At 31.8% G+C, this 27,671-nt stretch overlaps 1 protein-coding gene across 7 annotated transcripts in view; it reads left to right on the top strand.

Annotated features, from left to right (window-relative positions):
• Rundc3b (RUN domain containing 3B) overlaps positions 1-27,671 on the top strand; it is a 143,242-nt gene that overhangs the window by 36,008 nt on the left and 79,563 nt on the right. For 4 of the 7 annotated variants that reach the window (XM_026399371.2, XM_077796694.1, XM_026399373.2 and 1 more), the window contains exons 3-4: positions 15,099-15,232; positions 25,610-25,695. In XM_026399371.2, coding sequence (XP_026255156.1) covers positions 15,099-15,232; positions 25,610-25,695 — 220 coding nt within the window. Of the gene's footprint in view, positions 1-8,370; positions 8,422-15,098; positions 15,233-25,609; positions 25,696-27,671 lie in introns of all 7 variants that reach the window. The other 3 variants (XM_026399369.2, XM_077796692.1, XM_026399372.1) reach the window with 1 other exon arrangement.

Raw genomic sequence — 27,671 nt, forward strand, 5'->3', positions numbered from 1 at the left:
GCCTTTATTTTTATGTGGTGCTGAGAATCGAACCCAGGTCCCGCCCGTGCTAGGTGAGCGCTCTACCACTGAGCCACAATCCCAGCCCTCACCTTTATATTTTTCTCTACTAAATTTTACTCTTACTTTTGCTCTGCTTTGGAAATGAGTAATAGCCTGAGTTGTCTATTCTTTTACTGGAGCAGATGCCTGAAGTTTGACTTTGTAAATACTTTCTTGGCTTTTTTTTTTCTTTTTTAAAAAACCTTTCTTTTCCCCCCTAATTTTTTACCTTGTTTTCTTTATTCCATCCATTTCTCTTAATCAGTAACTCATCCAGTTGACACTTAGGATACAAAGATTAATAAGATATGATGTTACATGAAACTCAGTCTTAAAGGGCAAGAGGAGGACACATTTTTTGATAAATACTATGTGTAACTGTGTCATCATGTCATAAGGGAAGTATTGCTGAGTGTGATGTAGTACCAATCAATGAATAATCTCCTTAATGATCATATTAAAGAAAATAATGTTCAAGTATAATGAAACATGATGTCATTTCCTATGAATTAATCTGATAATTATACTTACATTGGCTTGCTAACTCACGTTCAGTTTAGATTTTTGCATTGACCCTGAACATTTTTTTTTCCAGTTATACTTGCATATAATGAATCTTTTCTTTTTTCCTAAGTTACCACACACTGTCCTCATTGGTCTTTTCATTTTCTTTATCGTACTGGGTACATTCTACCCTAATGTATTTCTGCATGGCTGCTCCTGTGTAAAGGACACACGTCTCCAGTATCTGAACTTGGTGGACTCCTTCATCTATTTTAGAACTACTCAGTGAGGCCTAACCCTTCCAAACATGTTTTAAATTTTACATCATCTCCCTTCTGTTACCCAGCAATTTTGACCTCTTTTTCTCTGTGTTACTTTTTTTTTTTTTGTGTTAAGTTGTATAACATATTATGTGATTACTTACTATGATTATTTATTGTCCTTCTTTTTGTAAGCCTCACCAGGGCTAAAATCTTGGTCTTTTGGGCTCGTTGATGTATATCCTAGAAGTCTAGTAATGTCTGAGAGATGATGGACATTCAGGGAGAATTTGTTGGAAAATTGAATGTTTGATGCAGGAATAATAATCTTTATTTTTCTTATATCACATAAATTAAGAAGAGTTAGAAATCTTGTGACTTGGAGTTTTAGAATTTCTCTAATCAAGCTGAACCATTATGATACCTAAGCATTGCTCAGAAACTCTGGCTTAAACCTCAAAGCTCTTCCTGACTTGAATGATAAATAGTCACCTCCCCATGAGGCCATCTTTTGAAGTGTGGTATAAACACTGTTAGAAACAATGGGTAAAGATAAACCTGTCCATCTGGCTTTTTAGTTTTCCTTCTTAATTTTTGAAGGCTTTCCAACTTTTGATTCTTAATTTGCACACAAAATGAGAGTTGAATTGTTTCTGTAATACCATATGAACACAAGTCATCCAATAAAAACCCACATACTCATGCCAAAACATGATGCTAGAGATAATGGCCCTAAGGTTGCCAGAATTTGGCTTTTAGACAATAGTCAAGGCCACTCTCAGAAACACTCTTTTAAGTTATGTACTTGGAAATTTAGGGAAGCTTCCGCATATTTTATATCTCAGAAAATCATAATATTCAAATAATTCTTGAAACATCCAGAACTATATATACCATGTAAATTTAATTCAGTCTTAAATTGCCCAGAGAATAAAATTAACCTCTATATTAATGTTCTTTAGTAACTTGAAGTTTCAGAAATAAATTTGTAGCTATGTATATTCTAAAAATGAAAAGCCCTAGTCTATAAAGCAATTATAGTAAGAAAATTTAATACTTGGGAAAATTTAAATATCAGATTTTCATACTTTTCACTCATCCTTTTCAATCCAAATTATTGATTGAAAATATTCTATATTTTGTTTTCTCTTAAGTTTGTAACCCTGGGCTGGGGATGTGGCTCAAGGGGTAGCGCGCTCGCCTGGCATGCGTGCGGCCCGGGTTCGATCCTCAGCACCACATACCAACAAAGATGTTGTGTCCGCCGAGAACTAAAAAAAAAAAAAAAAAAAAAAAAAGTTTGTAACCCTAATGATTTCTTATTTTTCTGTTGTCTTTTGGTTAAGCTCTTCACTTTAAATTTTATCCTGTTATTACCATATAAATTATTTGACTTTTGTTTGCATTCCTGTTAATGGTATATTACATTTAAAAGGAAAAAAAGGGAAAGAAAGTGATGAGAAGTTCAAATATAAAGAGGTGGGAGGTGGAAATTAAAACTTCCAGAAATTCTAGATATAACTGCCGCTGGCAACTTGTGTATGTTTTATATTTTTTCTTTGTTATGATTTATATTTTAACCCTAGTGTATTATAGATACATTTTAACGGTACTACTTACATAATCATTTCATTTTGTTTTTATTATTTTAAAATTTGAGTTTAAATAGAAAATTCACTATTTTAAACATTTAAAAATACACAGATCAGTTTTTTGTGTAATTATAGAGTCATACAACTATCACTGATATCTAATTCCAGAACATTTTTATCAGCACTAAAAGAAACTCTTATCAATAAAGTTGTCATTTCTCTTTCTTCACCCTTACCCATCCCCTGATTTATTCTGGACATTTCATACACATGGAACCACAAAATAAATGATTTTTTGTGTTTGCCTTCTTTCATTTAGTGTATTGTTTTCAAGGTTCATTGTTGTTGTTGCATGTGTCACTATTTCACTCCTTTTACTGACTGAATGATATTCCACTGTATGACATACACATCTTGTGTGCCCATTCATCAGTCAATGGACATTTGGATTGATTTTACATTTTGCTCTTATAAATAATGCTGCTATAAACATTTATGCACCAGTATTTTTCTGTTTGATGTTTAACAGGTACCTGGTATTCATTGTATGAGTGAATCATAATGAATTTCCTATTGATTTACTCCAAATTTTTCCTTTTCTTAAACATACTGTTGTATGCCACTTTTACTGAGTACCATAATTTAAAAAGTTATTTCCTAATGATGATAGTAATAGCTAATGAATTATAATTATAATTACTGGAATCAAAAGGTATATACATTTTGAATTTAATGTACATTGCTAAGTTGTCTACCAGAAAGGCTGTACCAACAATAATATATGTGATTGTTCTTTTCCCCATATTTCACTTTTAATTTTGTAGGGGAAAGTATCTTTTTGGCCTTCCACTTATATGTTAATATATATGTACATGTCATATATATGTTCATATACATGTATATATTGTTATTTTGATTTGTATTTATTTGCAAATGAATTTGAAAATAGTTTCATGTTTATTCTGTTTTTTAAATTCCTATTTATCACCTTTGTCTGCTTGTTTTGTGGAGTGAGTCTTTTTAATTACTCTGGGATAAAAGAAAATTAACTATTTATATCACACAGAGCTAGTTTATATATATATCCTGTTTTTATCAATAATGACTTTTTTCATACTTTATTGTTAGTTTCTTTACATAATTACTGTTGGTAGTTTATTAGTTTAATTTATGCTTATTTTTCACTAGTTTATGATTTGTTTTAAAACATTTGAAATATTTTTCATACTGTTACACTGTTTTACATAATGGTGAATATCAAAAATTCTAAAACAACACCCCCATGTACATGGGCACCTGCCTCTGTTTGAGATATGTGATTGTCATAGCACTCCCAGTTACTATGCTTGCTCTGGGTATTTCTAGGTGAAAAGTAGGGACAGTATCTCAGGTGTTTGTGTTTATTAGAAGATATAGACAAAATGGCCTTTATATTTAAAATCAGACCAGAAATTTCAAGTCATTTTAATCTCCCAATTTATATATTTACTTATTTACAAAAGAGATTTATTTTTTAATAGTTTTTAAGTTAATTACTCTGGGGAAATTTTCAGGTTTAAGTTATAGGAACTTAACTTTCAAAACCCTTTCAAATCAAATGATTGAAAATTTAGATTTGGCCTCTGAGGTAGAGTACCACATAGAAGAAACTAAAGGAGAGTACCACATAGAAGAAAATATTATTGGAAAGACACAAATTCTATTGATAAAATTATCTAAGTTTTTTTAAAATGTCTTTTTAAAATGTCTGACAGAGAGTTAAACAAATTGTGGATTCTACCAGATAATCTAGTTTCTTGGATTTAACATGAGCTAATGTTCCCTAGTAGTATTCCATATTAATGTTTATCTGTTTTGTAGCTCTTTGAGTGTTCACCAGAAAAATAATGGGACATTTCTATTTTACCGTGTGTGTGTGTGTGTGTGTGTGTGTGTGTGTTTAAATAAGCACAGAGCATTTTACAGTGCTTATAATTATCAAGTCACAGTTTATCAGTCATGTAAAGTTCTCTCTCGTAAATTCAGTTACATAAATCCAGTAATAGCTTGGGTTACTTTAATGCTCTAATATTGCTCATTTAAAGGAATAGATGTTTCTCATTTTATAGAACAAGGAATAGATTGCACAATTTATGAAACTATGTTCATTTTTGTAGGCTATAATATCAGTTTCTTCATTTTTCTGATTTTCTAATTTCAATTTCAAGTTGCTCCCTTCAAAATCATTTATAAATTTGTGTCTTGTTATGTATTTTTCTTGAAGGACAACAAAATCACTGCAAGTTGCTTTACCAAAGCTCTCATGCTAAGTTCTCATTCTAATATATGATTTGTTTTTTGTAATACATGCCATGTTTAAGAATTGATTGCAGTTTAAAATTTTGAATGCCTGTTATTTTTTTATACACTGTATTTTTACTCTAAATTTTTACATATCTCTTAATAGTTTCTTAATGAGCCTTGTTCAAATACTTTGTTATAATATAGAATTGTTCTTTTATTACTCTCATTTCCATAGATTAAAATATTTTAATTTTATGGAAAGATTAATTTAATTTCTGCCCATTAATAGCTGCCACTATATAAATTAGTGCTATTTTTCATGTGATTTAATACTATTTTATTGAAAGTTTTTGTATTTCCTTTTTAACATTATTATGACTTTTAAAAATATTTGTGTCATTTAGGTATTTAATACTTTTTAAATTCTTAAATTAATGAACAAATAGCTTTGTTGCTAATATATCCACCAGGTAACTATAAATGGCATTTTAAAGCAACCTTTAAAAGTTTAAGAAAATTTCCATATAATACTTAATTTTAATTTCAGAACCTGCTAAGGATGAAAAATGGTCACATACAAGATTTTTTTATTATTAGCTGAAGTACAGTACATATCACAATTGTAAAATACTGTTTCACTGAATAATTTTTCTCATATATAAATACTGCTTTGAAGATTCAAAATTTTGGATAAAAACTTGAATTAATATTATTAGTAACAGATTAAATATGTTCTATTCAATATTGCCAATTAAAGAGAAGCCTATGAGAAGCCTGAATTACTATTTGTTAATTTATAATTAGGTTTTTTTTATTTGTCTTATAAATGGCAGTAAGTTTACAGATTCACTGAGGAGTTTTTTCAGTGGTCCATATTAGCACATTTAAAACTAGAGCCATCTACCTGCAACTGCATTAGAAAAATGTGTGTGTGTGTGTTTGTGTGTGTGTACACACACACACACACAAACACACACACACACACACATAGAGAAGAGATGGCACATTTAGGAATAGAGGTACCTACCTGTATCTTTACTAGAAAATGCATATATACACATAGAGAGAAAGAAAGAAAATTAGAATAAATATAGCAGAAACAAAGAAGTTTATCTTCAGCATAATTGTTAACAATTACTGAATTATATCAATCATCATAATGTGGTTCAATCATCAAACCCCACTTGAATCTAATGTATGAAATATGATATGTCAATCATCAAAGAAATAGAAACTAATCGAAAGCTAGAGTTAGAATAGTGCTAACATGAAAAATATGGAAGAATAATCATATTCATGAATTAGACTCACATTTGCCTTATCACCAAGGCAAATTCATTTGCTTAGCCTGCTTAGTAATCTTTTCTGTAATGAGGGCTAATTTTGACATTAATAAGAAGATTATGAAGTTGTATTAATTTTCTTTTCTTTGAAAGGTACATACTTTTTGGATTAGGAAATCCTGTATCTTCAGTGTGATTAAGCAATCTGTTGTGTGTTCATCTCTCAGTGGATTCTTCTTTTGACTAAAACTTCAGAAACTAATATCTGTCTGTATTATGATCATAATAGTGTATTTGAATGAATTTTGTTCTTGAACAAAATACTTTTTGAAATTGGTTTTCTAAACTACTTAATGTTAAAGTACTTTTAACATTACATATCTTATAACATTATATATACTTATAGCAAAATGTTTTATTTCAATTGCAAATAAGAACCTTTTGTACAGTCAAGCAAGCTTTGGGCCATATTGAAATAATGTGAACTTTGTCACTCATCTGAGGTAGAGAAAGCAACCACCATTCTAAGGGTTAAAATTTTATATTAAAAATATTTACCCCAGATACAGTACATGTTGCACTGCCTTATTTCCCCCTCTTATTTCTGGAGCTGTCAATGAGAACTCAGAATCAACCAGGAAAACAAGCTGACTGATTCTCTTCCTTCTGTCAGGTCCTGCCTATAGCCAAAGGAGTAGATCAACATGAGGGTACAAGGGAAAGGATGTGTGCTGGATCTTGGCAGGTCTCTTTGGGCCTCTCTTTTCCCATCTATAAAATGTGAGAGTTGATAAAATTTGACTACAGATAATTTGGAATTTAGTGTATTGTTTGATCTGAATGCTTCTGATTGCTTTTAATTGTTGTAGAATGAGGCATTAAATTAGGATCAAAGCAATTATATACCACAAATAACTGGAAATATTTTAATTAGTAAAAAAAAATTCTTGGTCTTTCACAGCTAAGATGAAAATAATACATGTAACTAGGTCACAAAGACTAGCATACTAACAGCTTTTAAAAACACAGTCTATAAATTGATTTTTATAATAGATTCAGTAATTGTTTACCAGTTTGTATGAGGGATTGAGCTATAGCATAAGTCTGGTCATGTAATAGTTTATTTGATAAACTTTTTGAAGTAAAATCCTTTAATATTTTTATGAAAATTGTTATTGCTTTGCTTAATTTTTAGATCTATAAATCACAAAATAAACAACCTTGTTTCATGGTAGAGCTAATAAATATTAGAACTGGTATGATTTGCAAGGAAAAGCATTCTGTTTTGATTTGTACTTCCGTATTGAGAAATTTTTGCTTTAGTTTTTTGTAGTTGTAGCAGGAACATTATGTTCTAATATGGCCTTCAACTAGGGTACTGAATTATAGATCCTTTTAGATATGTGTTTCAAAACTTAGTGTTTGTTAAAATGTTACAAATGGATGTAGGAGAATAAAGAGTGAATGGTAGAGACATGGATGTGGGAGACTGTGTAGATCTTTCATTTTTCTATTCTCATTATTTACTGTATTTGTCTTTTCGCAGTATCTAAGTATTTGGAGAGGTGTGGGACCATGTTGTATTCTCATGAGATGAAAAAACATCATTTGTTGGGAATGGGATTCCAGAAATTTGTCTTTGGAGTTTTTCCCATATAATTATACTAGCTGTTTTCAAATAACATAGCAAAGATTTATAGTGGTGGTTGTTAAAAATAATAAGTGGAAATTAGCAAATAAAGAAGTATTTTCCATAGGGTAGGAACATGGTGAGTGTGGTTATATTTAATAATTAGGAACATTTTACTTGATATCAAAGTGCTGTCCTCATATCAAAAAGAAAAGGACACAGAAACCTTAACACTAAGTGGGCAAAAAAAAAAAAAATAGAACTGTTCTTTTAAAACGCATTTGTTTATAACTTATAATGAAGTTAATGTCAAAAACTTTTTGTATTTATTTTTAAGGTTAAAAACTTTCTGAGCCAAATAGTCCAAAAGTAATTTTTCCTAACCAATCTTATTATAAATTCTGAGGTATAGAATGAATAAATTCAGTCAAGGTGCTGCCCATTTTGAGGTCTGCTGTCATCATCAGCTTGTGACTTTTGGGTAAGTATGATGGAGGTAGAAATCAACACGGAACAGTTATTGCTCACTTACTGCTAAGACCAGGAGATACCCTAGCCTCTCCAAAAGAACAGGTTGCAGCTGACCAGCTTGATTTACTTGTTAAGCGTAGATCACATTCATCCTAATTTAATTCATTTTATTTGGTAGGTAAAAGTGGTGTTTGCTGCTTTGAGATTATGTATAGTCATCTTATTTGGACTATTCAGTTTGGAGTTATAAACTTAATGGTAGGTTTCTTAAATATCTGTTTTGTTGTTGTTCATTTTTTTTAAAGAGATTTCTCAAAGTTGTAGATGGCTGGTTTATCTCCAAATACCTCTTCAAGGTACTCTATGCCTGTGATGTCTCCTGCCACTGAGCTGCACAGGAGCATGGCATTGACTTACCAGGGAGGGCTATAACAGATAAGTGATCTTTTATAGTATATTGCATGGGTTTTGCAAAGCTTTCAGTTAGTTTTTGTTTTTTTAAAACTCAGAGAGCACAAGGACGCTTATGCTAATTTTTAAATTAAAATCTCTTTCTAAACCCACACAATATAAGTATGTATTATTATTCCTTTCCCATATGACCTTGTGTATTTCTATTAAGTTCCCTGGTTTTAATCATTATTATTTTTTTTTTACTTATGCACATCAGTGTTCTTTATATTTTATTATAACTTAATGACATAAAGTTTATTTCCTCAATTTTGTAAGTGCTGTATAATAGTATTTAATTACATGCAAACTGGGGGCTCAGGGAAGTTATGTGAATTTTCTCATCTTTTAGTAGAACATAGTTGGGAGCTATTAACAACAACTGCTTTGTCATTCTTGAACCACTAGTGAGAATTTTATTTTCAAGTTTCTCCCAGGTAGAATGTATACCTTTATATGCTTATTCAAAATGTTTTTTTTATTGAGTTCCTGCTAAATACAAATCACTGGTGGCCCTTTCTGCTTCTGGTCTAGCCTTTTGTTATATTTTTAATTAGAAAAGAAATAGTCATTATTTTCTTAAGATTATAGTAGGATAAAGGATGAAATGTAGGAAACACATGTCTTTTCATTTCCTTAATCCTGATTCCCACAAGTAATCATTTTAAACAATTACTTTTGCTTTATGTTCTATATCTGTAGCCTTAATCATTACTAAAACAAGTCACGCTTTATTTCTTCAGGGTTATGCAAATAGGTATAGCTCTCTGTATACTTCGGCCTTCAGTATTCTAATTCAGTCCACCAGCATTTTAGGTATTATGTTAATGCTTAATGTTAGTGTAAAGAATAGAAAAACACCATTGTACTCCAATTGGGAGAGTTTAAAATTGCTGGGATAGAAATCTAGTGAGTCAATTAGGTTTTCACATTTTTCTTGAACCTGGTTATCCTGGGTTTTTTTTTTTGTTGTTGTTGTTGTTTTGAAAAAGTAATAATTGACTCATTTATTGGTATAGACATATACTTAAGATATCTTTATATGTTTTATATGTTTATAATATATTTCATTCCAGATATTAAATTATCTGTAACAAAAGATACTAATTATTTTCTAGATGATATAGTGGCTTGATGATTTGCTTCAGGCTAGCAGTGTAAGTACAATTAAGTCAGATTCTGTTTAAAGTGTAACAAATTATTTTTCAGTGTTGAATGTTGTTCCTTTTTTAGAATATTAATATGAGATTTTAGGTAGAAAATTAAAATTTAACCTTCAAAGTTGGGTTATCTAAAGGTAAACCTCAACTAATGCTAGTAATACTTCTGTTAAAGGAAAGGATCTGACTTCTTGGAAATGTGGAAATTTTCTTTTTGTAATAAAAAGATAGTGGAGAATGTTAAGCTGGCTCTTCTAAGTTGGTAAAAAAGGATTGCAACTATAAAAATTGGAATATTACTCAGCTTTAAAGAAGAGTAAAATTATGGAATTTGCCAGTAAATGGTTGGAGTTGGAGAATATCATGCTAAGCAAAATAAGCCAATCCCACAAAACCAAAGACTGAATAGTTTCTCTAATATGCGGATGCTAATTCACAATAAGGCAGGGGGCACTAAGGAAGAATAGCATTACCTTAGATTAGGTAGAGGGAAGTGATGAAAGGGGAAGGGAGGGGATGGGTAGATAGGAAAGATAGTAAAATGAAACAGACATTATTACTGTATGTGTATATGTGACTATATTACCAATGTAATTCTGCAACATGTACACTCAGAAAAATAATATCTCATCTATGTATGATATATTGAAGTATATAATTTTATTCTACTGTCATGTATAATTAAAACAAAAATAAAAATTATAAAAAAATTTAAAGTGAAAAGTTAAAAGCTTAATATCTAAATGTTAATACAGTGTCAAAATAATACCATAAGTAACCAATTTCCTTTAAGTATCTACAAAATTTTACAGTATCAGAGTAATTTGTTAAAATTTGGTGGGACTAGCTTGTTCTTCATACCTTGTCTAGATAAACATCAGCTCTAAAGGTAATAGTCTTTGCTATTGTTAGGTAGGTAATATAGAACTTAAGTTATGAGACCAGCTTCATTTATCATTATAAAAGTGGAGAAAGGAAGTCAATTCACAGATTCATTTATATTTTCTGATACATTGTTAAAAGATGATCCATTGTTAGCCACTGTTTAGTAGAGAACTAAAAAAATTTAGTTTCTGTTCATAGAAGATCTGATTTTGGCCACAAAACAAGATACAGGAAAGCACAGATACCTTATAGGATATGAACACATGTCTCATTTTAGAGTATAGAAAAGTTAATTTTAGAGTAACATTGGACCCTAGAGATCACAGACCAATTTTTTTTTGATTGGGGGGTGGGTACTGGGAATTGAGCTCAGAAGCACTCCACCACTAAGCCACATCCTCAGCCCTATTTTTTATTTTATTTAGAGACAGTTCTCAGTGAGTTGCTTAGTGCCTTGCTTTTGCTGAGGCTGGCTTTGAATTCACAATCTTCCTGCCTCAGCCTCCCTAGCCACTGGGATTACAAGCGTGTGTCACCTTGCCTGGCCACAGATCATTTTTGATACTGAAAATGAGGTATTTTTGTGGGAAATACACCATAGCTGTCAGTAACTGATTGTCTTTTAGTCCAACGAACTTTTCACCGCATATTTCTGCTTAAAATTAATTGAAATTGGATTGATGGTTTGAGGGTAAGTTTTGCAAAATTTTTGGTAAACAGTGACAACTTCTAAGAATACTTATAACTGAAAGTATATTAAACATCTGTCTTCATCTAGAACTTTAAAAAGAGAATTGTTAGTAATAGCGTATCTCGTCTTTAGAATAAAATTTCTCCAAGACATAAAATAGTTTCTTGCTATTTGATTTGCTTTTGTGGTTATGTTTAAAGAACATGAAAATATCTTAGGAGTGGTTATTTGTTACTTCAGTCTTTATTTTTAAATAAGGCAAGATCATCTTGTAGCTTTGGTTTTTTACTCTTCCTGTTAAAAATTAGTTATGAACTTTTACTAGTAATAAATCTATGTTGAAGCAAAAGTGATATTCAAATAATGATAATATCTGAAATAACGAATTGAGCACTACTATTATATTTAATTAAATTTAACTCCCTGTAGATGTAGAATGATTTCAATAAAATTCTGGGATATGTAGAAAATTTACATGAGAGGTTATTTGAAGGGAATCTACTTTCTCTTAAAGTTCATCCTTCTGAATGTGAAAAGTTCAGTGTCTTGAATAAGATTCTCATTTTGAAATGTTGCAGGCACATGGACCAGGAAGAAAGATCCTTACATCTTGTATGTTGAGTTGATAAGTTGATAAAAGTGTTGTGAAGATAATCTGGTTTATTTAAGGCCTGCAAGTCCTAATGATATGCCATCTGTTAATTAGTCTCTCAGACTGTAATCTGGGAAATCTTGCCATTATGTTTTGGGTCAAAGTCTTATAGTCAGTGTAGCCTACCCATAGCACCAGTGTAGCCTACCCATAGCACCCATAGGGGTTTGGAGTGCCCACTCCTGTTCAACCCATGCCTTGATTTGTTTCCTTTCCTCCATAATGAGGCTTTGTTATATTTTAGAGTTTTGACAGCTATACTTTAAAACTTACAAATTATTTTCCTCAGACATTTGGAACTCTTGAGAAGTTTTCAAGTTGTATTATAGGAAAATAAATCATCCTCTATGCAAAAGGGCTAGGCTCTTATTTATTTCCTTACAAAGGAAATTCTTGGTGTGGAAATCTTTGCTTTACCTTTCTCTTTGCTTACCTCTCTGGGTGGTTGCACTAGTTAATACAGTGTTGCCTTTTCTTTGCCTGCTTCTCTTACTTTGTCTCCCGTATTGCCTTTTACAGAGATTTAACTCTAGCAGAGAATAATTCTTATGATTCTTTCTTCTCTGACAGTGTGTAGTATTCCATTTCTTGGTAGCTATACCTCTCATTGAAAAAATTATAGAATGTTGCCAGAAAATGGAAGGCAAGGAAGACTAGTTGAGACTAAAAACATTTTGAGGAGATACATTTGGAAGCGTTGATATGGTGAAAGGTTGGATTAGAAAGTAAATTTCAAAATTTTGTCTAAATTCTCAGCAAGTAATGAGAAAAATTTAACTTTGCATATTATTCCTACTTGTTTGTGGTGCAAGGGGAACTTTTTAAACAGTAATAACAGAAGCAATAATGAACACTTTTCTAATATTTGATATTAACCAGGCTCAATGCTACTTTGTCTCATCTAATCCTAATGATATCGGGTAGATGCTAGCATTATTCTCAATTTATAGAAGAGGCTCAGACTTATACAATGAATTTAAGTTATTTGGTCAATATCACATAGCTAGAACTCCATCTAGTTAAGATCCACCTGACTCAAAAAACCATGTTATTAACCTCCAAGGCATCCTTACTCCCCTGTATCAGTCTTTCAGAGGGCTAACAGGTGAGTAACTTGAAAAGCATCCTAAGACAAACTATAGGGAAGTATTATACCAGGATTTTTTTTCTTTGGCCTGGCGTGGGGGGTTGGGGGGAAGACCAGGGATTGAACTTAGAGGCACTTAACCACTGAGCCACATCCCCAGCCCAATTTTTGTATTTTATTAGAGACAGGGTCTCACTGAGTTACTTAGTTCCTCGCTTTTGCTGAGGCTGGCTTTGAACTTGCTATCATCCTGTGTCAGCCTCCTGAGCTGTTAGCATTACAGGCGTGTACCACCGCATCCAGCAGCAGGAATTTTTTTTACCTCAGAGAAGAGAGTGGCCAAAGGAAAATGATGGAAAGAGATTAAGAGGAAGAAGAGAGATTTAAATATGCTTATAGATATCTATTTGTAGTAGTAAGATATGATTTTTAAAGAGATACTGAATTATTTAGTTACTTGAATAAAGATTTACATGTGCTTTTGTGTTTTTATTTATATGTAGACAAAGGTAAATATGTTTGTCTAAAATATTTTATATTTGTAATCTATATACAGACAACTCAAAACCAGATTCTCACCAAAACTTACTGTGAAAATACTTTAAAATTTTAAGGTTTTATGCTCATTGTGATTAAGATGATTTGTTTTGTGCTTATTTATCAGTTTATTTATTGAAAAAATAAGTAATTTATTGAATGCCTACTGTGAGCCGAACATGGTGTGAAGTGCTGGAAATTGATTGAAAGGAAAATAAGATGCAATCACTGCCTTAGTGATTTTATCACCTAATGTGAGATAATCAAGTAAAGAAAAAAAATATAATGAGTAAGCACAGGGTGCTGTGCCAACCAGTGGGACTAACTGTAGAGATCTCACACAGCTTACTGGAAGAGAGGGGCTTTTAAGATGTCCTGAGTGCTGAATCACGACTGTTTGGATTTCTGTTGTTTGATTAACCATCAGTACATCATTAGAAATGCCAGGGAAACATTTTAAAAAATACCCATGCCTGGGCCCTCCCCTAATGGTTTTGATTATTCAGTTTGCAGGAAAACCAGGGATGAGTATTTCTAAAGGCAGTCCAGTTATTCAGATGTGCTGCCCTTGAGAACCATTCAAATAGCATCTTAGACATTGCTTCTAAAATGGTGCTTGCTGACAGGAACACTTTTTGATGTCTCTGGAAAGAAGTTATTACTAGAAAAGGAAAGGTTTGAGATGAATAAATAATTCAAAATAAAGAGGCACATATTTAAAATATAAAAGCAAGTCTTTCTATATTAAGATTTAAGCAACTTCCCTGGGTAAGATGACTTATCACTGCAGACAAATGAAGAAAGGTGTCTCTTATATCCCACTTAAAAATATAAGTACAAAAATGGCTTTCATGAACCGACTACTCAGAGCCCTACATAGAAATATTAATACAACATACATCTAGTGGAGCATTTGGTCATAAGTAGATACATAATTACCCAAATTTGAGAGATGAGCATGGGAAATACCTAGAGTTGTCATGGATTAGTGACTAGATGAGAGCAAATGAGTAACATAGGGGAGCTTTATGTTTAGTAGAAGATTGTGAATTATCAGTGAATATGGGATGCTAATTGATTTTATTTGCTTATTGGATAGAGCATACATTGTTTCACCTTTTGAAATAACCTATAAAGAGGGAGAAAAGAATTGACAGTATTTTTTCTGTTTTTCAAAGTAAGGTTTAAAATTCACCTGGAGATGTTTAAATTCATGTTTAACTCATATACGGGAAACATAAGGAAGGTCTTTTGTGCATTTTGTAAAACTGTCTTAGATAATAAAATATTGAGCTACAAGACATTTTTAGCATCTAATTCCTTTTAATTTCATTTGCCTTGATTTTATTGTTAAGAAAAACTGTGATCCAGACTCATTAAGTCAGTTTTCCAAAGTAACACAACTAAAGGTAGAATGGGATTAGATTTTAGAATTTTCAACACCTAAATCCATATCCCTTTTACATTAGCACACTATAGTATTCTTTATTTTTCAGAATTTTATTGTTCTTGTATTTTTAATTTTCTATTCCAGTTTTCTTTTATTTTGTATTACAATTTATCTCCTGAAGGTCAAGTAACCTGGTTTGGTTATGAGAGTCCACGTAGCTTCTGGGACTATATCAGAGTGGCTTGCCGGAAAGTTTCTCAGAATTGTATCTGCAGCATTGAAAATATGGAAAATGTCAGTTCCTCTAGAGCTAAGGTAAGACATTGATAAATGTAATATGTATAATCTAATTGTAAGTGCTTTTTAACATATATATATAAAATATTTGAATTTTTTGCTGTAAAAAATTTCAGAACCCTCTTTTTTTCTTTTTTTCATTGCAACTAGTTATTCTAGAATGTTCATGAGTCTTCACTGTGCATCTTTGTGCATCTTGAATAGCAGAAAGATATGAAACTACTCACTACAAATTTCCTTTTAAGAAGTGTGATAAAATATTTCCTGTTTTAACATCTTGAATTATCTAAGCCAGTGGCTCTCAAACAGTGTCCTGCAGAAATCTGGGGGTCTCCAAGACCCTTTCTGTGAGGTTCTAAGATCTCATGTTATTTGACTTTTTACTGTGTTAATATTTGTACTGCTAATGGTAAGTGAAAATCCTTGTGCCTTGGTACAAATTGAGGTGGTGGCAGCAAAGTGAATTAGTAGTCATTGAGTTCTTCCTTACCATACACTCATCATGAAAAAAGCCAGTTTCCTGTAAGAATGTCTATGATGATGCAGTAAACCTTAATTTTATTAATTCTCAACTTTTGAGTATATGTCTTTTTAATTTCCTGAGTGACAAAAGGGGAAATAGGCATAAACATTTCTGTAGCATATTGATATATTATGTTTACCTGGAGAAAGGTAGTTAATTCTGCAGTGTTTGAATTGTTTGAATAGTCTTCATTTAAGACTGTATTTTTACTAGAAAGAAACTTTAAAACTATATTTTTTTTTTAGATTTCATCATTTGGCAGACATTTTCTTGGAAAAAAATTTAAAACATAAGCTTTCTTCCTGGAGCAATCACTTCAGAAAGCAGCTGACTATATTCATTGCTAGTGGTAAAACTAAAGCTTTGAAGTAAGAACTCCACTTTTGGAAAACTTAAATTCATCATCTTAGGCTTGATGACTTGATAAAGGTTGATAAATACTTTGCTAATAACACGGTTGCTGATATTAGCAAATGCAATTTTAACTATTTAATTACATTCTTTAACATTTTGGCAGATCTGTATAACTCATATTTTTTATAATGAACAATTCCTGAAATTATAAGATCATTTGTGGATAGAAGATTAATTCAAAGTGCCAAATAGACTAAGGAATGTAATGTGATATAATGCTAAAAATTTAGTGATTTGGCTACATAGTCCACGTTGTAACTGCCTTTTAAGAAATTATTACTTACTGAGATTTGTTGTAGATTCCAGGGAGAATATCTACATTTATCTAAAAAGACTATTAAAATACTTCCTTTTCCAACTATGTGCAAGGAAAGATTTTTCTGCCTATACTTCAACCAAAACAACACATTGTAGCTGATGGAGTGCAGAAGCAGATGTCTAGTTCTCTTTTATTAAGACATTAAAGAAATTTGAAAAAATGTAAAATCAAGCCACTTGTCTCACTAATATTTTTGTTTATGGAAAAACAGTAATTTTTCATAAAATGTTAATTTATGCTAATATGTTTTTAAAATTACCCAATGTTCTGAAAATTTTTAGTTTTAACTTATAATATAGTAAATTTTGATATAACCTGTGTAAAGGCTTTTTTAGGGTCCTCAGTAATTTTTAAAATTGTAAAAAGACAGCTGCTGATGTATATCAGCTTTAATTATGAATTTTATTTATGTTTTTTATTTGTTTATTCATTTATATTTTTATTGGGTTTAAATTAGTTATGTATACTTTGACAGTTGACATAATTCAGTTCATTTCTTTAGAGTTATAAAATTGTAACTGCATCTTGGTTGAGTTTGTGTCACTTCTACTTTCATGTTTTCTTATGATTTAAGAATAATATTTTAGTTTCTTTTGGTTAAGATTAGAAGACTAATTATAATTTGGATGAATCAGATCTATAAAAATAAAGTTTTATGATACATAAACTTTCTCATTTTCAAATTTAAAGTCAGAGACATGTATATGACAAGTACATTCTAAGTCTCTTCAATAGAAGAAAGGGTATATTTTTAGAACTAGCATTTCTTCAAAATACAAAAGATAATTGAGAAGTTAACAAACATTAGAAATGTATCATTTGGATTTGGGTGGACCAAAGGAACCAAACCCTGGCTGCCCACCTCTCTTAATGAGACTCTTGGGAATAGTCCTAGCACAACAGGATGTTGTCCTGCAGAGAGGTAATGTTTATTCTGTAAAGAACTAGAGTTGAGTATCAAAACACCACAGAAAATTTATGTTCCAAATCCTGTATTTATATCTTTGTTTTTCTCATGCCTCAAACAGATTCCAGTTAGTGGAGAGAGATTCTATTATTTGCTTGATATACTGGGAGAAGTCTGTGGGCAAAAATTAGATCTGTCTTTATTCATTGCAGTGAGGAAAGCAAAGTACTTAATCAGTAGTCACACTGTCAAGTATTAGGATTGAAGAATTAAATAAATGCTTCAGATGGCAGGTTTGTAAAGCTGTAGAGCTTCAGTCTTAAAGAACTTCTTAGCATATGTAGCACTGTCATCCTGCCTTCACACATGAGAAAAAATATACTATACTAGAGTGGAAGCACCAAACATACCTGATATTAATTTGTAGCTCAAAGTGCTTGGGACCAAAACAGCTTTATTTTTAAAATACTATATAAGGGTCTAGATTTACTCTGATTACATTTTTAGTGTTGTACAGATGACAGTTCAAGATGCACTATGGAGCAATGACCAATTTGATATACAAACATTCTTTAAGTGTTTTACCTCTTGTCCCACCCAAGCCAGTGCTGGGGATTGAACCCAAAACCTCATACATAATAGACAATGCTCTACCACTGAGCTATACTCATAGTCACATTCTTTAAATTTAGCTGAATTAATTGAATCAGGATTGTCTGTGTCCTGGTACCTCTGTGCCACTTAAACTCATATTGGAAAAACTGGTCACCGTGAGAAATCTGAAATTAATCTCTTTAGGTTAAAAGACCATTCCCTTTTTTTTTGGTTGGTTTGTGACAAGTTGAGTCTATTTCCCAAATTTAAACATAGCATAAGAGTAGAATGGAATATTTGAGCTGAAGATCATGTCCATAGTCTCCCTCTTAGGTATGCAGCATGCCTCTTTTTGTAACATGCAGGGCTTCTGAGACATGGAATTACTATCCTAAACTTACTTGTATTTCAGACTGGAATTAGCACTCCTAGAAAATTTACTTCATCTCAACAGTCACCAACTTATTTCATGCTTTTCTGAACTCATCTGAATCTGTTCTTGGAAAATTATTTATAAGCATATTAGATGTTCTGTGATGAAAACCACCACTAATTTTATCTTTAGTACTACTTTTACTGTCTTTGCACTTACTTCCCTTGGTTTCAAGTTAAAGAAATCTTTTTTTTTCTTTTATTATTTTATTGATTTCAAAATATGAGCCCTTTGTTTTTCTTGAGTTCTTATAACCTTTGGGCATATGTTGTGTAGGGTTTTCCCCCCACTTTTTCTTTATTTCTTTTTTTTCCCATTTTTGAGAACCTTTCATTGCTTTTATTTTATTATTATTTTTAGTTGTATTGATTTTATTTTTTAAAATACATGACAGTGGAATGCATTACATTTCTTATTACACATATAGAGTACAGTTTTTTATATCTTTGTATATAGAGTATGTTCACACCAATTCATGCCTTTATACAATAGTAACAAAAGCAGCATGGTATTCTTTATTTCCTAAGAGCAGTTTTTAGCAAAGTTTGGCTTTCCTAGTTTGTGGTTGCTTTTGCTATATTCTATTATTGTGGAATTGAACATACCTAAACCATTTTCTGAATATACTAGTCACATCATCAAACCATATACATACAATGCATACTACATACTTCCACCCATCAAATTTTATTGAGTGCCTCCAATAGGTAAGAATTTGAACATAGTAATTCAATCTTATGACATATATACCCAATCCTTTTTTTGGTCTCCTTGCTTACTCTGTCCTTCAGATGGACCAGAATATCAAATAATTAGAACTTTATAATAAGATAGTATTGAGAAGGAAAAAATTTAATTATTATTTCCCATTATTCAACGCCCAAATCTTTTTCTCCTCTCTTAACCTCCACTTGAAATTTCCTTTTCCCAAGTCTTTATTGTGTTGGTCCCAACTTAGAAAGAGTGTCAGAAAACCTTGGGAAGCTTTAAAAATAAAAATAGCTGGGCATGGTGGTACATGCCTATAATCTCAGCAGCTCCGGAGGCCAAGGCAGGAGGATTGCAAGCCAGCCTCAGCAAAAGCAAGGCACTAAGCAACTCAGTGAGACCCTGTCTCTAAATAAAATACAATAGGGCTGGAGATGTGGCTCAGTTTTTGAGTGCCCCTGAGATCAATTCCCAGTACCCCTCAATAAATAAAATAAATATAAAATAGTTTCTCACACAGAAACTAGAGATATTCGGGTTCTACCTATTTGTTTTATGTAGTATCCACTTAAAATTCTAGCTTCAGATGAATCATTCTAACACACTGTTATCATTATGTCATTATTTCTCTCTACTTGTTAGCAATAGCTTAAATACTGAACAACTGTAAGCAAGTTACTTATCTCCTTCAACAAGTATATATAGAATACCTACTATATGCCAAAAACTTATAAAAATAGGTGAAAAAGATGACAAAGAGCAAATGTTATGTACATTACATTTTAATAATGTAATGAAGAAATGTGTGTGTGTGTGTGTGTGTGAGAGAGAGAGAGAGAGAGAGAGAGAGAGAGAGAAAGAGAGAGAGAATAAGTATCTCCAGAGAGAGAGAGAGAGAGAATATATTAGTATCTCCAGGGCCTTGAAAAATTCAAACAAGTTAAGAACTTACAAAGTAACAGGAGTGGTAGTAGAGGATACACACAGATATTGTGGTTATAGAAGACTTCTATGTGAAAGTAACCTTTGACCTAAGACATAAATTAAGGAAAGAAATGTCCTGTGCAAATATTGATTATAGTAAGCAAGGTATATAATAGAAAATATGGTTAAAATTAAGAGTTTGGATGTCATTCTGAGTGCAGTGGGTAGCTGTTTGAAGGTTTCTTTTTGACCTTTCCCCCCCTTGTTTTAAACAATAGAGTACTGTAATCTGATTTACATGTTTAGGTCAACTCAGTGCTTTATGGAACATACAGAAAAAGGAGGAGTGCAAATCTAATGCAAGGGTGTAATTGGAATCTAAAAGAAGAAATGATCATGGAAGTAAGAAAAAGAATTATTTTCTGGATCCAGTGACAACAAAATAGCTTATATCAGGGGTCTTTCATACCAAGAACAACTATAAAGATTGAAGAAAATATGCAAAGCAACATATTTAAGGCATAAAAGGAAAACCATGGCATGAGAACTTGAGTAATCACAACCTGGAGAGAAGGGTTATATTGGGTGAACCTCATATTCATGTTAGCTTGAGCCTGAGGATCTTTGTTCACATCATAGTTATAGAGGGGAGAGTGGTGGAGGTGAAAGTGGTTCTTTTCATTTTACTGGGCTGGAAAAATAGAAGTTGGAGCATGGAACTTCCAGTGAAACCAGGATTTAGGGGAAAGAATTGCAGATAAATGTGTCTGAAGTTGTGAGTGTGATTTTCTGAGGTGGTTGCACTCAACTCTTAGTTATCTGTAGAACGAGAGAGAGAGAGAGAGAGAGAGAAAGAGAGAGAGAGAGAGAGAAAGAAAGAGAAGAATAAGGTCCATAAACCAGTATGAAAGCAGAGGGTAAGAGATCAAAAAAGTAATTGAAGATTTCACAGCCTTGTACTGGAGATATAGATATCAAAAGTTCAAGGGCAAACAAGATGGAAGAGTACCGAAAAAACTCCAGGCTTTCATTTAAAGCCCCAGCAGGACTTTACTTTGGGATTAAGGTAAATTTGGAAGATTATTCCAAAAAAGGCCTAAAGGTGGTGTCTAAGTGGTACTGGGTGATTTTCTAGTATTCTGTACTCCTGCCAAGAAAAAAGAATTGCTCTGGAGAAAGGTGGTATCTGAATGCTAAAAAATTTTGTAAACAATGTCCATTATTCAGTCAGAATTCATCAAATGTATCAACAAAGATCAATGGCTGGAATCAAGAAGAATAAAAAAGATAATCGAAACAGATCTGTGAGGGATAAAGATTATAGGCTTTTAAGTAATTTTGATTAAAGTTCAAAATATAGAAATAAATCTGAATTCCAGGACACTGGAATATATATTTCTTTAAAAAGCTAACTGCAAAATACATATTCTTATCATACATACACAGGATATGTACAAAGATTAATCATTTGCTGAGCCATAATTCATTTCAATGAATTTCAGAGATTAGGGTCATAGAATATGTTATTTAATGGAATTAAGCAGGGATCAGTAACAACAAAACAACAAGGAAGTAGAAACACTTTTATGAGTGAAACTGAGGACTTTTAAATGCTCAGGGATAAAAGGGGAACTCATAATCAAAACTGAAATATATTTAGAAAGTAGTGATAATGAAAATGATATATAAACTGCACTTAGAATAAAAAAGGTTTACTGGAAATCCATATGTACCAAAATGAAATTAAACCTCTATCTCTCACCCTGCACAAAAATCAACTCAAAGTGGATCAAAGACCTAGGCTCTAAAACAGAGACCCTGTGCCTAATAGAAGAAAAAATAGGCTCAAATCTTCACTATGTTGGCCTAGGATCTGACTTCCTTAACAAGACTCCTAAAGTGCAAGAAGTAAAATTAAGAATTAATAAATGGGATAGATTCAAATTAAAAAGCTTTTTCTCAACAAAGGAAACAATTAATAAAATGAGGAGAGAGCCTACAGATTGGGAGAAAATCTTTACCACATCCAGCTCCAATAAAGCATTAATCTCTAGGATATGTAAAGAACTCAAAAAACTTAACAACAACAAAACAAATACCCAATCAATAAATGGGCTAAGGAACTGAACAGACACTTCACAGAAGAAGAAATACAGTCGACCAACAAATGTGTAAAAAAAGTGTTCAACATCTCTAGCTATTAGAGAAATGCAAATCAAAACTGCTTTTAAGATTTCATCTCACTCCTGTCAGAATAGCAATCATCAAAAATACAGGCAACAATAAATTGATGAGGATGTGGGGGGAAAAGATACACTCATACATTGCTAGTGGGACTGCAAATTGGTGCAACCACTATGGAAAGCAGTATGGAGATTCCTCAGAAAATTGGGAATGGAACCACCATTTGACCTAGTTATCTTACTCCTTGGTTTATATCCAAAGGACTTAAAAGCAGCATACTATAATGATGCAGCCACATCAATATTTATAGCAGCTCAATTCACAATAGCTAGACTATGGAACCAATCTAGCTGTCCCTCAATAGATGAATGGATAAAGAAAATGTGGTATATATACTCAATGGAATATTACTCAGCTTTAAAGAAGAGTAAATTATGGAATTTGCTAGGAAATTGTTGAAGTTGGAGAATATCATGCCAAGCCAAATAAGCCAATCCAATAAAACCAAAGGCTGAATGTTTTTTCTAATATGCGGATGCAAATTCACAATAAGGCAGGGAGTCACTAGGAAAGAATAGCATTACCTTAGATTAGGTAGAGGGAAGTGATGGGAGGGAAGAGGTGGGGATATGGGGATAGGAAAGATAGTAGAATGAAGCAGACATTATTACTGCATGAATATATGTGACTGCATGACCAATATGATTCTGCAACATGTACACTCAGAAAAATGAGAAATTATATCCCATGTAAATTATATCCCATTATATTCCACACAAACCCCAAAGTGCATAAGTGTATTTTACTGTCATGTATAACTAATTAAAACAAATTATATATATATATATATAAACATAAAAAGGAAAAAAGGCTTAAATGAAAAACACAAACTTAATAAAATTTAAACAGTTGTACAGAAGAAAATTAACAAAACTAAAAGTAGATGTTTGTAAAAAGATTAATATACTTGATAATCTTCTAGCAAGGCTATTCAAGAAGAAAGAAGGAGAGATGATGAATTATCAATAGCAGCAATGAAGAAGAGGCTAGCCCATATACCCTACTGACATTAAAAATGCTAAAAGGATATTATGAGTAACTTTATACTGATAAATTTGAAAATTAGTTGAACAAATTATTTGAACAATATCACTAAAACCAATACAAAAAGGAAGACCACATCTGGATATTCTGATATCTACTAATGAAATTAATCTATAATTAAAAAAATCTTTGCCATGCAGGCCCACTTTTAAATTGGATTATCTTTTTCTTGTGGATTAGAAAGAACTTTTTGTATTTTATGGATGAGAGTCTTATGTCAGATGTATAAAAGCAAATATCTTTGTCCATTCTGTGACTTGTTTTTTCACTATCTTAAGTGATGACAGTTCATCCCCTGAAATAGCAAGGTAGAGTATATGGGTGTTAATGTAATTATGTTGGTCAGTTTGATGGTGAGAAAATGAGTTTCCTCTCTTCTAATTTCTTATTTTCTCATATAGTGAAGTAAGGCAAGAATAGTAACCTAGCTCACACAGTTTTGGGGAGGGTTAACTATCTAAATGTATATGAAACTCTTAAAACAGGGCCTAGTACATATTAGTTGTATTCTTAAGAAGTGTTGACTCCTTTAACTATATTTATTTAAACTTTAATGCTTCATCACTATCAACTGATAAAGTTTAATTTGCTAATTATAGCTTATAAGCTTGTTAATAGCATCAGCTTTTCTACTTGTTGGACCTAACAACCTTTTAAAATCGGTTTATCTTCCATTATAGTAAAAGTTCTTTTGTGGAAAGAAAAGAGGCCATTAAAATTAGCACAGTTTATTAACAGAGAATTCCACACACACACCAAGGACAGGAAACTATGTGCAGCCCAGGTCTTTGTGGATCGTGATGAATACATCAGGAAGCAGGACTTTTTCCATAGTTCTTGTTGGTAATAAAAGTCTCCCATGCTTGATTCTTGGATAACAACTTTCCCTGATTCTATATAGATGACATTGCAGCCTTTTGAGTCAGACACTGCTGCTGGTTTCTATGTCTTTAAAGAAAATTTCAAAAGAAAATCTTGAGGCTGCTGTCCAGCCAGTGGTTTGCCTCTTCCTTCCTTTGTTCCATTCAACCATAGCTTACTGTAAATTCTCCTATCCTTATTCAAAGGGAACAATAGACTGAGCACAGGGTAAGCTGAAAGAGGGTGTTGAGCTTGGTAGGCAAGTTGATTGGCATGCTAACTACACACAAATTATTCATTTTCTTCCCTGCACTACTGCTGCTTCTAGCCTAGTTTCATCACTGCCTAGCCTGGCTGTTTTTTGACCTGTCCTGTCCACAAGTTTGGTTGATTCACCAGATTCATAGATTTCATGCTTTTCCTCCTTTACTGGTAGTTGACCATCATACATATTGATTAGCGTTGCCTCTGTTCCCAACTGCCATTGCAGTGTTTTGATATTCTCTATATTCAGTCTTCATTATTTTTTCTCCAGATTTTTGAAAGGGTTGAGTGAAATTAAAATTAATTGAATTTTAAAATTTTCTCAATTGTATCTCTTATATTCTAAAGAGTTTATAAGAGACACTTCTGAGAATAAAAAAAAAGTCTGGCTAATCTCAACTATAGAAAGGTATTAACACTTTCAGTAAAATTAAATTACCTCCAAAAATGGTAATATTTCTGTGATTCTGTGCTAGAATATGCTGAACTTCTGGGGTTTTTGTTTTGTATCACAGTACTGAAGATTAAACCCAGGGCTCTATGCATACTAGGCAAGCATTCTATCACTGATATATACCCTCAGCCCTGGGTGTTTTGTTGTTGTTTCTAGTTTAAATATTTTATAATAGTTTTTAGAATTCTCATGGGACTCCGGATGATTTGGTCCTGTGATTAATCATGCAGTTTGGGGCTCATTATCACTTATGTAAAACCTTTGTCCCTCTGGAAGACTAGAATGGGAAATTCTGGATAATGGTATTAGAGTGATTATTACTAAAAGAGAACTCCGTTCTTCCTGTTTCATAAGGGGCCTCATTTTAATTAGCATGTTGACTTAGGTATTGAAATAGAGGATTGTATCTTATGATTTCTTTATATGATTAAAAAGAAGCCTGTAATGCAAGTAACTCAGTATGAATATTTTATTCCATCAGAGAATAGAAAGTTTGATATGCTATACTCTACGTATTCTGACAAACAAAATATATATTCTTTATAGTCAGCATTTACCTATTTTTATCTAAATATTTTTCTTAGTCTTTAGTCAATGTGTATTTTGAATGAGCTATTCTTTACGTGTTGAGTAGATTATATTTTTTTGTGAAATAGTAGGCAAAATATATATTTTTTCATATTTGATTCTTTCTTCTTTCTTTCAGGGTAGAGCCTGGATCAGAGTAGCACTCATGGAAAAACACTTATCTGAATACATCTCTACGGCTCTGAGAGACTTCAAAACAACCAGGTTTAAAAGCTCTTTTAATTTCCTAATTTTTTTTGAAAAAAAAATAGCCTAAAACTTTAGAAATTGGAATTAATCAAGAATTATTTAGTTTCTAAAGTCCTAAGCTATTTTGTTTCCTCTTTTTCTTACTGCTCAGATAAATTCACTGTTTTCTGAAGAATAGGTAATTTGTTAGCTAAATACACATCTACCTTGGTTTATGTAAAAGATAGACTTTGTGGCTGGAATATCTTCTCTGACTCATTTTTTACTCTCATTCTTTCAACACTTGAAAGATTAGAGCTTCATTCTCCCCACAGGCTTTTCCCAGACCAATTTGAAGAATGAAATTCCTAAAAGGATTCCTATAGCATCTTTTCTCCTTTCCCACCTCAGCATTTACTTATTTCTGTGCTTGTAAAGAATATAAATGAATCATTTATTTTTTTATTTCATGTATGTACTTAATGATTGCTTGGTTGTCCTCTAATAATAGTCTATACCTATGTCATTTTTCTTGAATTACATAGACTAAAGGAATGACATACCCTGCCATGTGAAAAACAGGACTTTATTATTTTTTCATGATGTTAGGCAAAAAAGGTTCATGTTAGGACAAGACTTATTGTCCTTTAACATTTTTTGATGTTGAAAAATCCACTTTTCTCCATATCAAAATATTTGTAACTAAAAATATTTAAAAATTTCAGTGCCTTATACATGTACTGTCTAATGCTACAACCACAAAAAACTATATAAGTTAAAATTTGTTAGGATTGCATTAAATTTCAAATGTAGTTCTAAGGTTGCTTTATCACAATTTCTGTGCTCAGTAACCACATATGACTAATGGATGCAGATATAGAACACTGTTTTTGTCACAAAAGTTCCACTGGGCAACACTGTCTTTGATTCTCCTAAAGTACCATACTTATTTCTACCTTACTAGTCACATTTCTGAAAGAGAAGTTAATAGTTACAACTCGAGGGCTGGAGTTATAGCTCAGTTGGTAGAGTGCTTTCCTCACATGCACAAGGCTCTGGGTTCAATCCCCAACACCATACACACAAAAAACGATTGCAAATAATTACAACTAGAACCAGTTTTAGTTAAGAAAATCAGGCACAAAGAACTCGAATAACTAAAATCTTAACTTTCATGACTCAATTTAGTGTCTGGCATTCTGGATTTTGAGAAAATCTGGACATTTTATGACATAGTTTTTTAAAAAAACTAACTGCTACAAATTATAGTATCTTATATGTCTCTATCTTTGTAGGCAATAAAATAATAACCTTTCAATTTGGAGATACAAGGAAAACAATTATAAATACTATAAATTTGACCAGGATAGAAAAACTTTTGCTAAAAAAAAAACTGTTAGCATAAGATAAATCTGATATATATTTATTGAGTTCTGATAAATCTGATATATATTTATTGAGTTTAGTAACATGATATTCTTTGTATATTTCTGAAGATGGACAGTGAGATGATGATAAACTCTTAAACCTTTGAAACAAACCTTATAAAATGAAACATTTTATCACTAGGAAATAAATTTAATTATGAAAAATAAGTATTGAGAATACTGAAGCTTTGGAAATAAGAATTAAGAAGCATATCAGAATTTAGTAGACGATACCTAAAAATCTGAAAATTCGTGAAAATAAGCCACGTTTTCACAATAATCATCTTATGTAATTATAATATTATGTCTTTTCTAAATAGAAATTGAAACAGCAATAGTCTAGGTTGTTAATGTTGTTTCTTAGTTTAAATGATTGGGTGGGGTAAAAATAATTCTTGAATAGATTATTTTTAGAACAAGCAGTTTAAATATTTAAAGGGAAATGTTTTTTGCCTGTTCTTAAGTGTTAGCCATGCTTTTTCATAAAAAGGAAATGATTCAGCTCTAAAAAATTCTATGAAGTAAAAATATTCTTGTAATAATACATAAACATACTCTATGCAAACAAATGTAGCTTAGTATATA

Source organism: Urocitellus parryii, chromosome 3 (genome assembly GCF_045843805.1).
Source record: "Urocitellus parryii isolate mUroPar1 chromosome 3, mUroPar1.hap1, whole genome shotgun sequence".
NCBI classification, from domain to species: domain Eukaryota; kingdom Metazoa; phylum Chordata; class Mammalia; order Rodentia; family Sciuridae; genus Urocitellus; species Urocitellus parryii.